We start from the raw sequence: 13,168 nt of genomic DNA on the forward strand, positions 1-13,168 counted from the left end.
CTGCATGCATTGTTCTAGAAATACCACAAGAACCACCATTTGGGAAAAAAATTATGACAATTTATTATAAAACTAAATACACAGCAATTTAAATCCTAATTATTTACTGAAAACAAATGAAAACATATGGTCATAAAATGACTTGTACAAAAATGTTCACAGCAATTTAATTATAATAATTCCAAAGTGAAAACTGCCTGGACAGATGTACAAATAAATTATGGTATATTCAAATAATGAACTACTGTTCTGCAATCAAAAGAAATTAACTACTGATACATACAACAGCGTGCACAGATCGTGTACACGGACACTCAAAGAAAAAAGAAGAGTGAAAAGAGACCAATTTAGGCCAAATCTAAGAAGATGACCAAGATTTTAGAATTAGATGGACTTTAAAGCACCTGTTAGAACTGTGCTCAATGACATGAAATAACACTTGCAATGAATAAAAATCGATCTTTTTTCTAGAATAATTATAAACTACTTTAAACATTTATGTGCTCTATACTAAGCATTTAACATGGATAATCTTATTTCTTAGCAATCCAACCTCATCTTACAAATGAAGACACCACAGCAGGAAGATGCTAACAGGCTGTCCACAGTCCAAAGTGTGACTCAGGAGCATCATTTTTAGGCTCCATAACTCACACCGAAGTCAAACAGAAAGAACAGAATCACTAAGTACATTTTTAACTAATTTTAAAAGCATGCCTTTTGGGATGGGGGCGGGGTGTTGTGCTAAAGAAAACACCAAACAGAGTAACATCTGCTCCCCTGTGATACAGCTGAACACACCTGCAGGGCAGACCTCACTGGCTTACCTTAGGGAACTGTTTTACGGGAATTAGCACTTTCTGTCCCAGCTTCATGTTCTTATTAATCACCACATCAATGTACTTCTCTTCGTCCTTGCTTTCTCCTTTTTGAAACTTTTCTATTTCTGTGGAGGAAAAAAAAAAAAGTACCAGTGAAGTGTCTGACAGATTCCAGAGGCCGGGAGTTCTCAGCTGTACTGTGGCATGAAATCAAATACAGGATACGGACTTTAGATGGCTACAATGTTCCCAAGTGATGACATGGGTCCCATTTTATCAGTAATTCTTCACCTGTACAGTGGGAAAAACGCACATGCCATTGCTCTACAGAGTCAAATCGTCACTGCCCCAGCTAATGGAGGGGAACTCTGGACCAGCCAACAAACACAAACATACAAATAAGTTCTTTGAGGCCTCTGGAATCCTAGAAGGCTGATCACATAGCAAAGAAAAGCCAGAAAGTATTCTCAGTGCAGCATTACCAAGTACTGACATCCCTGTTTATCAACCCTGCCTGGCTCTCCAAGGCGGATCGCATCAAGAATCGATTCTCTAAGATGACATTAAAAGCCCTAGACAACCTTCTGTCAGTCGACCTCCCCAACCAAATCTTCTCACAGGTGACATGGACCAACTACAAGTTCATGTCTTTGTTAACGCTCTTTTCTCGACCTGTGATGCTATTCTGATGATCTGTTTCATACACCTCCTTCAAGATTCGACCACATTAAATACTACTGTTTACGGGCGACCCTCCTTTCCTCCACAGAGCAGAGCAGGAGAGGGAGACTCAATCACTCCCACCGCGACACTCACAAAGCACTTTATACCCAAGTCTGCTCTCGCTCCCAGGAGAAAAAAACAATGTGGCGCCCCTCTGCTACAGACAGTCTCTGTGCCCACACCATTCATACATTGGAATGAGTGATGGCACTAGGAGGCAGGTCTTCAGGGAGGAATCAGATCTGAAGTTAGAGCTCACAGGAAGGGACAGCCACCCTGAGAAGACGCCCCATGGAGCTCCTTCACCCCTTCTGCCACAGAGGACACAGGGAGAAGATCGCCATCTGTGGACCAGGAGGTGGAACTTCACCTGACACCGAATCAGCACGCATGCTGACCTTGGACTTCCAGCCTCCAGCACTGGGAGGAACACATTTCTTTTGTTTATAAGCCACCCAGTCTATGATGTTCTGCTCCAGCGGTATGACTGGAGTAAGATAACAGTCACCGGAACATAAACTTCTTTTAGGTAAAAATTTTTTCATCATTCAACAAACATCAACTACTAAGCACCTACTATGTTCAAGTTCCACATCTAGGAAAATATCAGTATGCTGTTTCCTCTCATTATTGCCTATAGCATTTGGCTGGACAAAGGGTACACAAATAGGTGCACGAGGCACCGCTGCACAGATGATGACATGGACTTGCACACCACAGACTGACCACAAGGTAGCCAGGTTCAGAGAAGGGACCAAAGTAGGGAGAAGGAAGGAGAGATGCTACCCGTTGTATAAAGGGACACACATATTTATTTCTTTTGCTTGTAGAGCTGGGAATATTTAAATTTAATATGCATCATATTCATGACAAAATTCAATCCTCATAACACATGACAATGGAAATTCAGAAAAGTTACTTTGCTGATAATTGGCAGAGGTAGGATTTACCCCCAGGTCTGTCTGTCTCTAAAGACAGTGTGCACTGCAGTCTCTTTCATTGTTTTTTTATGCCCCATCAGACAGATCTGTTGGTGTTGGAGAGTTGGTTGGTGTCAGAGAGCACAATACAAGAGGGATAAGGAGCAATGGGGGAGAGACAAGGGGGAAAGGACCCGAAGATAAAAAAGGGCGGCAAGAGGAAGGAACAGCCAGTTAGCTCTGTAGCTTCTGACCAAAGCTGCTAAGAATAAAGATAAATACGAAATCTCCAAATACACTGATTATTTTGTCTGCTGTCTTGTATTATCCTATGTTCTGATCCCGTAAAACTGATCATTCTATACAGAATCTACATGGGAATAATATACATCGAAACAGAAATATGTTAAATGTAAAACTTAGCATAGGTAATTCTTGTTACTACTGTCCAAAAAAAAAAAACAAAAAACCCTTTGAAGGGTACTTTTAATTTTGATATTTTTCTATAAAATATACATACAGTAAAAATTTAAAACAGTATCATAGGATATAAAATTAAAAGAAAGTTTCTCCTGTACCCACACTCCAGAGGTGATAATCTTACACACTCTACAACCTTACATACTCCTTCAGAAATTTTCCATGAATAAATCAGCACGTGTGCATGCACACACAATGCGTCTAAAAATTGTAGAATAGTGGCTATGAGCTAAATGAGTTTTGTCTTCCTCAGTAAAGAGCAGTAAGTCACATGTCATCTACTCCATTGCGTACGACAATGCATGACTTCAGTTTTAATTAGTCAAAGAAAAAAACTTCACACTAACTATTTTTATTTATCCATTTATGCTATAATTGGGAATATCTTTAGCATAGTTAGGAGATGTAACAAAATGAGGTACACTGGAACTTCATAGAGAAAAGAATTTTTCATGTATGTATGTTTGTCGAAATAGATTTTAACTATTTTCTTTTTAAATAACAAAGCATTTTTAAAACTTCTGAGAACTTACAACTTATGCATAATATACTATTTACTTCCTCCATCAGAATTCAAAATGTCACTCCTTGCATCAGTGACGTTTATTTAGCATTTGAAGTAACACAGAAAGTGATAAAGGTAAGATTAAAAAAATTAGAAAAATTATCTATTTTACCATGTAGTACATTGAAGTTTGAGATATGCCTATGATTTTAAAAAGGAAGATAAAAGTGAAAAAATATATAAAATACCTAGTTTCCTCTCTAGATAAAGTCAACTTTGCAAATCTTACATTGCTAAAAAATCTTGTTGCTACCTCAAGTAAGCTTTGAAATATGATGAAATACAACATTTCACTGTTCAAAAGTTCTTTTAAAAAATTAAAGCCTGATGCCATGTTTAAGCACGCAGGCTTGAATGCACTCCACCTATCCCAGCACACAGCAGTGGAGGGAGCCCCCCCACCCTGTCACGAGAGTAAAACAGATTTCGGTTTACATCATGGCTATTCTATTTCTCTCAGGGCCCTGTGCCCTCCAGGGATGAAATTCAAAACTGGTCAAAACTTTCGTTTTTAGGCACTGCTCAATCAACAATTCTGTATTTTCTACTTGACTGAAGATTATAAGTAGGTTGATGTGTTCATGAAGTCCAATAAACATAATGCAAAATAATGGGGCGTGCACATGATGACCTATGTATGAGATCTTGAAACTGTCCCTAACTGGGAGTTTCACGTTCCAAAATCCACGCTACCCTCCCTTGGTCTTCCCAGGGAAGGGCAGACACTCGACACCTACCTTAGTAAGCTGCAGCATATAAAGGGCAACCACATACTCAGATGTTCAAGGTCGAACACATGGGGGATTTGACTTTCACTAATCCCAGATTACATTTGTTACATAGTTTAATGGACAAATGCCATCTTCCAGCTTAGAAATAATAAGCAAATATGTGATTAGGTTTTAGACAACGTAGGGGATTAAAATGCTGTATTTTCAAACGATGGACACCGGACTCCTGTCAGCCCGCAAATCTAGTGTCATTTATGTCTTCTTTGGTTTTTGTTTTTCCATTTCGTTTTTGTTTTTGTCTTGGTCTAGTCCCAAGCTCCCTAAGCAAGGGCCAATCATCATCTTAGCCTACCAAATACATTAAAATCCATAATTCTCTAAAAAGCAGCCAAATAATCTTTGAATTTAAGTAAGTTAAATTTCCAATATAAAAAAAAATTTAGCAATGTAAATGCAAATTTTCATTAAAACTGCTTAAATTCTCTCACAGAATCAAGCACATCTAAATTGACATTTTCCTTTGTTGCAGCAATTCTATTTCTACAATTTTACCCGACATACATACTTGGATAGATATTTATTATGTACAAAGTTATCCATTCACAGCATTGTCTTTAATAGCAAAGCACTGGAAATCATCTAAATGTTTATAACTAAGAGCCTGGTTACATAAGCTAGGGCACACCCATACAATGAAACCACACACAGCTGCTTTACAACATCAGGAAACTCTTTATGTTCTGGCAGGAAATGGTCTTCAAGAAATACATTGTTCAGTGTATACATACACACTGTGTAAAACATTATGAGAATATATATTCACATTCACTTGTATACACACAGAAAACATCTCCCTACTGAAACACATAAGAAACAAATAACAGTGGCTGCCTGTCAAGCGGGAGGAAACAGGAATAGGAGATTTTTCACTGCATCTCTCTTCTACACTGCTTTAAAATTTAGAATCATGTGAATATTTTACCCTTTAAATTTGCAAAAATTTAAATCTTTAACCAGTCTTTTTGTAGATTTTTTTAAAAATACTAAAAGAGAATAAAATAAGAATTTATACAGAACTAGCCATGTCTATATTTTGCATCTTGGCTGAAAATCCAGAGCTTCACTCTCTCTTAATCATTTATTAAGTTCTTCATTAAAGTATTCTTTCACTGAAACTATGATGAGGAATTAACCTAGACTGCTTACCCCATTTGAAGCAACAGATATGTTTCTGAAAATTACATGTGCAATATTTTGAGAATCCAATAATACTTTAAATGCAATGGGGTTCACATGGTGGGAGAGGGAGGAACTGGTATCTATCCAGAAACAGCTGCTTGAGTTCTGATACACTGGAGAAGCTGGAGGAGGGCTTGGAATAGAAGATACAAAAATCTGTGGCATTTCAATAAATACAATGTACACAGTGCTGCAGAAAAGACACTAGCAGTTTTGGAATTGGGAAAATTTTCAAGAAGCTAGCAAATACGTGCTAAATTCTTAAAGGATGAGAAATGGAGCTTGCCAGGGCAAGAGCTAATGAGTTCTTCCATGAAGTAAAGTAACTCTGGGTAACCCCAGTTTACCTCCTTCATCTGAGGAGTTAGACTCTACAGCTGACACGTGCAGCTCTGCTTTTCTTTCCCCTTTCCTCCTGTAACAGTACAAAATAGAATAAACCTCACAAGTCATGACGACAGAACCCTGTGATTGCAGAGCCAGTCAGTGAGCCAGCTGAGACAAGAACTCAATTTCCTGAGCCCACATCCTGGGTTCCTGCAGAAAGACTGAACAGCTTCAGAGTGAGAAGGGGTTGGTTCTCTTTGGCAAACACAGAAAAGAAGAAATGAGGACAAAAGCATGAAAAGGCAGGCTAAGTTCTTAATGTCAAAACTGAGTTACTGGGGTTCGGTAACAACAGGGAGATCCTGCAAGTTGTCTGCTGAAGAGTGAGGGATGAGAGCCATCCTTAAGGAAAGTGGTCCTGCAGCTGAGTGCAAATGATACGGATGGAATGTGGAGAGAGAGGAGGAGGACTAAATCAGAGCTGGATAATAAAACAATCCGTCGCATGAACAACAAAGGAGGGAGGAACTAGAGGGTTTATTTACATTTCAAGTGGACAGACAGCCATCAGAGAGGCAAACCCTTCCTGTTCAGAGAAGGCATCACACTGGTTGAGACCCAATCAGAGTAAACACACAGGCGCCCTTGTGCCCTCTGCCCTCCCATATCCTCCACCCACAACTCCCGTCTCTGTCCCAGCTCCTAAAGCCGCAGCTCACTGGGGCTCCGGCTTCTGCACTTGTTCTCCAAGACTGGAAGTCTCCTGGGGACCTTCTGCCTAACAGCAGCCTTCTCTCTGGTGCCTCTGCCTAAATAACACTTCCTAGAAAGGCTGTCTTTGAATCCCCTGCCTAGTTCTCCTGAACGACACAGCATTCTAGTGCAATGCTCACCACACGTGTGCCTTCCTACTTAACGTCTCAGTGTCTTCCCCAGCAGACTGCTAGCTCCGCCTTTTAACTCCTTTCACAGTGCCGGGCACGTCGTCAGGGCTCGTGCTCACAGGTGCACACGGGCACCGCTCACCACCACAAACAACACACACGCACCTGGCTCTACCCGCTGTACAGTATTTCCACCGCTTCATCTCACATGACTCTGACAATATTCCAACAAAGTGAACTGTTACTCACATTTTGCACATGAGAGAAGTTACAAAATACATTTCTAAAAGTCACACAATTAGCAGGCAACATTACCAAGACTCACACTCAGGACTCCAAGTCCAGGACACTTTCCCAGCACATTCCATCGACAGGTCATTAGAACCTGTGCAGCCAAGCCCCCAGTAAAGCCTGTGGTACATTGTGCTTCTGTGAAGGAAAACAAACATTCTTCACAAAACAGGTCCGTGAAAGAATGTATTAGTGAGCCGATGAATTCTTGTGCTAAGCCCATATGGAATTTATCCTCTAGGATTGGAAATTGTTAGTGAGAAACCCTGATACTCTGCAACTCTGCCTATTCCTAGAGCCTCTCTTCTTGCTCGGGTGCAAGATCCGGGGAACAGGATTCCAGAGGAAACAGATGGCATTTCAAGCGGAAAATCTGAAGAGAGTTAACCAAGGGCCCATATACACAGGGGTGGAGATCCTGCAACGGTAGCAGCGGAGAGTGGTGTAGTTGGGAAGGGAGGTGTTACTGCCCCAAAGCTGGAAGCAGGGAGTGGCAGGGAAAGGAGAAGAAGGGAGACAGCGCTGCAGAGGCCCCGCAGGGGACGTCACTTCTCCAGAGGGAAGCAGCCAGCTCCTGCTGACCCTACAGGGAGGCGCCAAAGGGAACACACACTGGGATCTCACCTCCTCCTGCAGACCTGCTGCTGGCGGCCTCCTCCTGGGAGGGGCGGACCAGGCAGGACCAGAGGGTAAGAGCCTCTGCTGATGCAGCCCTCGGCATCCGCGTCGGCCCCCTGGGCACAGAGCAGAGGGCGGAAACGGGACCTGATGGGGCGAAAAGCAGCTCTCCAGCCCTACACCCTTGGGAAACTGAAGGAAGCTTCAAAAAGAGTTTCTGAAGTCTCCTTCACACACAGAAGTTCCCATTTTACCACATGTAATATTACACAGCAAAATACGGAAAAGCAATGGAAGTCATTTTAGAAATCACTTATTATGACAGCACTAAGGAAATAACTATTGTTATTACTTTGTTGATAACGACTCACCAGGAATGGGGCTGCGTGTTTGACTAGAAGTCTCTCCCTCTTTATTCTAACGAACCTATGATCTGTCTGTCACCTTCACTTTACAGAATAAGACCCTGAGGATTCAAATGGGTAAGAAGTTGTCAAAGATTGGATAGTTTCTAAGTACCAAGTCAGGATTCACATGAAGGTACAGCTAACAGCAAAACCCAGCTTATTAGTCATTTACACGCTGTAAAATAAAAATCCATGAAAGGTTCAGAAGAGTATAAAGAATACAACCCAGCCTGCAGAGGGAAGCGCTGAGGAGACAGTAACCTGGCCAAGAAGCCCCCTTTCAAGGCCCTTAACTCTGTGTGAAACTGTTCAAGGACAGGAGTCAGCCTGGATCTGCAAGGAAACAAGAAGTCCAAGTAAGAATGAAAATACCTACATGCTCAACATTCAGAAATCTGTTTCAAAATAATACGAGAGCCCAGCTGGAGGATTTGAATTGATCTTAAAATATATAGTGTTCGCAGCCACTGTAAATTCTATCTGACAGATGACTAAAATGTTACTGCGGCTGCTGGTCTGAAAAGAAATTTTTTAACCTCCAAAATGACAAATGTTTTCACTAAGGAATTATATAAGGAATTATTTTATTTAAAGCAATCCAAACCTAACAGAACACCTATTAGATTCAAACCAGAGTTGAATATACTAAAACCTGTCCAGACTAGACTGATTCATAAAGCTCACGATCTTGCAAATAATCTTCCATAAACAGAAATAAACGGCACAGCAGAGTGGAGATGCATATCACCATCTAATAAGGATGAACAAGCTCATCATAAATACATAACAATACACCATCCAGAGAGCAGAAAAAAGTCAATACTCTAAATATTAAAATGCTTGGAAGTAAACCTATTTTTATAAAGACAGAGCTAATATGTGTACACAAAGTATCCTTAAACACACACACAATGCATACGACTAAACATACACACAAGAAAATGACAGTCAAATTCCTCCAGGAAGGAAAAAAGGCTGAATGGGAGGCAGGAGGAAGGAATTACAGCTGAACCCTGAGCAAGGAAGGGGTCAAAGCGCTGATCCTCCCTGCGGTCCAAAATCCATGTATAATTTGGCCCTCCAAATCCACGGTTCCTCCGTATCCACAGTTCTACTTCTGAGGATACAACCAGCTGTGGGTGGCAGCTCTGTGGTATTTGCTGTTTTTAAATAATCTGTGTATAAACGGACCCACATAGTTCAAACCCATGTTCAACAGTCAGTTGTAATTCCACCATCGTGGATAATTAACAAAAACATAACAACACTATTGGCAGCTGGAATTTATTTACTGACTGTTGTCCAGGTATTTTATTCTTGTTAACGACGGAGCAGAGTAGATACAACCTTCACTGCACAGAAAAGCAACAGCTGCTTACAGACATCCACTGACTTAGCTAAGATCCCCGGGCAGACCCAGATCTAAGATTTCAACCCCAGTGTATCTGATTCCTAAATCCATGCTCCCTCTAGTTTCTTGGTATTACTATAGTAAAGGGATCCTGATTTTCAGTGAGAAAAAAATTCTTTGGGTTATTTTTTAGTTTTGGGGGAAAACTCACCAAGTTATTACATGTATCAAAAGAAATAATGTTTATCAAAGGGATTTGAAAACTATAATACATAATGTAAATATAGATCACTGTTTACTTACTACAGTGCCTAATTTGTGATGACTGATTTACACGTATCTCACTGTAGAATGGATTTCAACAATTTGTGAAAGCAATATGATTCTATAGATTCAAATTCAGATAATTAAAAAATAATGAGTACTAAGAATTATTAGAACAAATTTTATCAAATTGATTTAAGAGAAGAAAAAGGCTTCCAGTGTACTGACCCTCTAGCTTCCCCTAAAATATACGCAGTCATGCACCAAACCAAAGGCATCATGGCAGAAAGCAAGAAATACAAAGACAAGACATGATGATCCCTCAACGCCCCAGGGAAATGAACTTGCCTTCTAAACAAGGGGGAAGACTCAAAGACCTACAGAAATGAGTAGGTTACTGGATTTTGTTACTAAAGTCTAACAATTTTCAAAATAAACTTCTAACTGCAAAGGGTTTTTACAATTTTAAAACAGTAAAGACCAAGGAATGGAAATCAGAAATGAGATGTTCCCTAAACTGGGAGGAAAAAATCTAACAAGCTGAACATTGACTATTTTCTAGACACTCCCCTGGAGACTTTACACACATGACGCCCACACAAGTGCTCAGAGCGCTGGGACAGGAAGTATCACCCCCTGTTTTCTTACACTCAGTAAGCCACAGAACTAGTTTGACTGCAGGATTGTCTGACTCTCAACCTCTTCTCCAAAATACCATACAACTGGCTTCTGTGAAATAAAATCCATATTTTATGGCAAAATAAGAAAAATTTAAACATAAAACAATTTTCTGTGCTCTTTGACCTCTCCCCTCTAGTGTGCACTGTGTATCTGCATTATACATCTGCCAAACCTCCCCACTGGCAGAAACATCTGCTCACCACAGAGAGCAACATTCTCCAAACATTAACAAGACAACTCCTTGAAAGACAACATCCCTTCTTAATCCTGTAAGAGATCATGCTGACCCATGACCCACTTCTTGCTTTATAAGCTTAGATGTGCACTGCGTAAACGGTCCATAGTATGTCATTCAATATACAGTCCTCTGCCTCAAAAACACATATAACTGCCTTGGCCTCTAACAGGCAGAACCGTTCCTGGAGTGTTCTGAGAGGATGCTCCCAGGTTATAATCCTCAATTTAGCACAAATAAAATTTTCTATTTCTGTCTTAGGTTGACTGATTGATCTTTGTGGGCACTTCAAAACAAATCAAAACCTTCCAAATATAATGGTAATATAAAGATTAAATTCTACCTCCAATATATCAACAGGATTTTATAGGAACAGTCAGTCAACTGTATTCATTGAGTATCTGCTGTTTACTGAGAAACATATCAGAAGCAATGGAAGAAAATAAAAGCATAATAAGTGTACAACAGCGCAAACTAATTTCCAGTGTGCTTCCACTCACAGCAGTGGAGATGAGGGACGATGGGGCTCGGGGTCACCCGCAGGTTTACCAGTCCTAATGGCTAACACTGGCAAATTTACCTGTAGTGACTCATTTTCTGCTGGTACTGAGGAAAGCTCTGAAATAAATATTCACTGAAACTGGCTGCACAGAAATGTCTCAGCTTCTGCAAGAAGATGAGCAGAAAGATGGACCTAGACAAAGGAGGAAAGAGAGGCCAGGAGTTCTCGCCTCCCAAACAGACCCACCCCTTGGCTATTCCAGATGATTTAGGATTATTCTTAATTTAACCCAATACATTTGTCAAAGGAAGATTCAGGAAACCCACAGACTAATCGAAGAAAACAGTGCATTAGGTTAATTCAAGTTAATGACGACTGAAGTCAGTAACTCCTGGGAGGAGGAAGAGAAATAACTGCTGAAGACTGAAAAAAGGAAACTCCACTTTTTACTTACACCTGCCTAAGGGTTAAACCACATTTCTCACTTTTAATTGCAGACATCATTAAGTATACTGCAAAAGACCAGCTATCTTAAACAATTATCAGGCTCCAGAGGTCACCAATTAGAACCCTGCAAGGATTTGAATTAAAAAAGGTTTTATGATTAGGTGAAGTAATGATCCAAGAAAGAGATTAGTTCTGTTCAGACTGCACTCATTATAAAACCCATTTCCTTTGTGTGAAGATTCAATGTCTTTCTCATTTATCCCGCTGGCACTATCACACTCTGAGATAGAAATATGACTGTACTAATGATATTCTATAACAACCATATCATATAATATGAGCACCTTGCTCGCTATTACTTTCATATGTAATAAGATTACCAATGAATATTTAATACTGGTTAGATATGCAATAATACAAACTCTATGGGTGGGACAGACTATTCAAAATGAATTCAAAGTGGGGTAGAATCATGCTTGAGCTAAACATTTTTAGTCAGTTTATAATCACAATCCATCTCTATTAATGCAGCAAAGAGAATAATTAGGGGACATAATCTTTAAGACATTAAACCGTATTTTTTTTCATAAAATGATTATCTATAGGGTCACTTTTATAAAAAGAACTCTAAAAATAAGTAGCGTGATCAAGGATTGCAACCAGATCCCAAAGAGTGTCTACTCCAATGCTGTTTAAAAGGCATATCGACCAAACCATAACAGATATATATGCTGGAATAACGAACATCTCTTTTTAAAAAAAAGCAGCTTAATATTAATACAAAACACACAAGATGCCTAAAATAGTCTATTTCCCTCATAACTCAGTGCTCTTCTGTGCTACTTAAAAACTGCCAAACGGGCATAAAACACTTTTTGAAGACAAAATACAATTACAGCAGAAACATGTATTTTGTCACTTAGATTTAATCATCATAGAAAGTTAAGACACTGACAGATAATCCATCGGCATTCGCTTTAATAGTTCCAGCCTCTGAGGGCAGGAAACACCTGAGCAGAGATACACTCAAGTGTTGAAAATGAGGGCGTTTTCCCATGTCAGTTTAAAGCCAGGAAGTGTTACCCGAATGAAGTCATTCTCCAGTCACATTTTATACTTTCCTTCTCCTTAGGAGTCAGATGCTATCTCTTCACAGTGGACATTCCCACTGGGGTTTTCTTTTTGTCAAGTTAGGTATAGATCTTCACATTCTAGACCAAGCTGTACATTAAAATCATCTAGTATCTCACAGGAAAATACGCTAAAGCCAGTCAATAGCATCCCTTTGTTTTCATTCTGTCCTTCAACCATGAAGTATCTGGTTATGCAAGTATGTCCGCTAGTGGGTTCCACTTGTCAAATCTACTGACAACTGACTCATCTATTTTAAGGCTGAATATACAGACAGCTTTTACCTTTGCAGAACTGCACTGCGTGGCCTACCTGGGCAAAAGAGACAGAATCAAAAGATAAACACAGACTAAAACTAACAGTAAGTATCTCAGGTTGGTTGACGTCTGACTGTCCTCTATCCTCTTTTCTTAAACACAGAGGTGCGATAATGTGTTGATCTGTTCTACGAACGAGTAACGAGAACATGAAGACTAGTAACATGGCCAGGATTCCAGAGACCTGTTCCTTGGGACCACTTCTGAGAATTCACCAATTTTTACAGCACCAGT

General features: G+C 40.0%; 1 protein-coding gene across 3 annotated transcripts in view; it reads right to left on the minus strand.

Annotated features, from left to right (window-relative positions):
- Positions 1-13,168, minus strand: part of KHDRBS3 (KH RNA binding domain containing, signal transduction associated 3) — a 147,592-nt gene that overhangs the window by 95,202 nt on the left and 39,222 nt on the right. For all 3 annotated transcript variants that reach the window (XR_004315074.1, XM_032467567.1, XM_032467568.1), the window contains exon 2: positions 828-946. Coding sequence is in view for 2 of the 3 variants with exons in the window: in XM_032467567.1 (XP_032323458.1) it covers positions 828-946 (119 nt within the window). In the remaining variant the exon portion in view is untranslated. The remainder of the gene's footprint in view (positions 1-827; positions 947-13,168) is intronic.

This window comes from Camelus ferus, chromosome 25 (genome assembly GCF_009834535.1).
Source record: "Camelus ferus isolate YT-003-E chromosome 25, BCGSAC_Cfer_1.0, whole genome shotgun sequence".
NCBI classification, from domain to species: Eukaryota; Metazoa; Chordata; class Mammalia; order Artiodactyla; family Camelidae; genus Camelus; species Camelus ferus.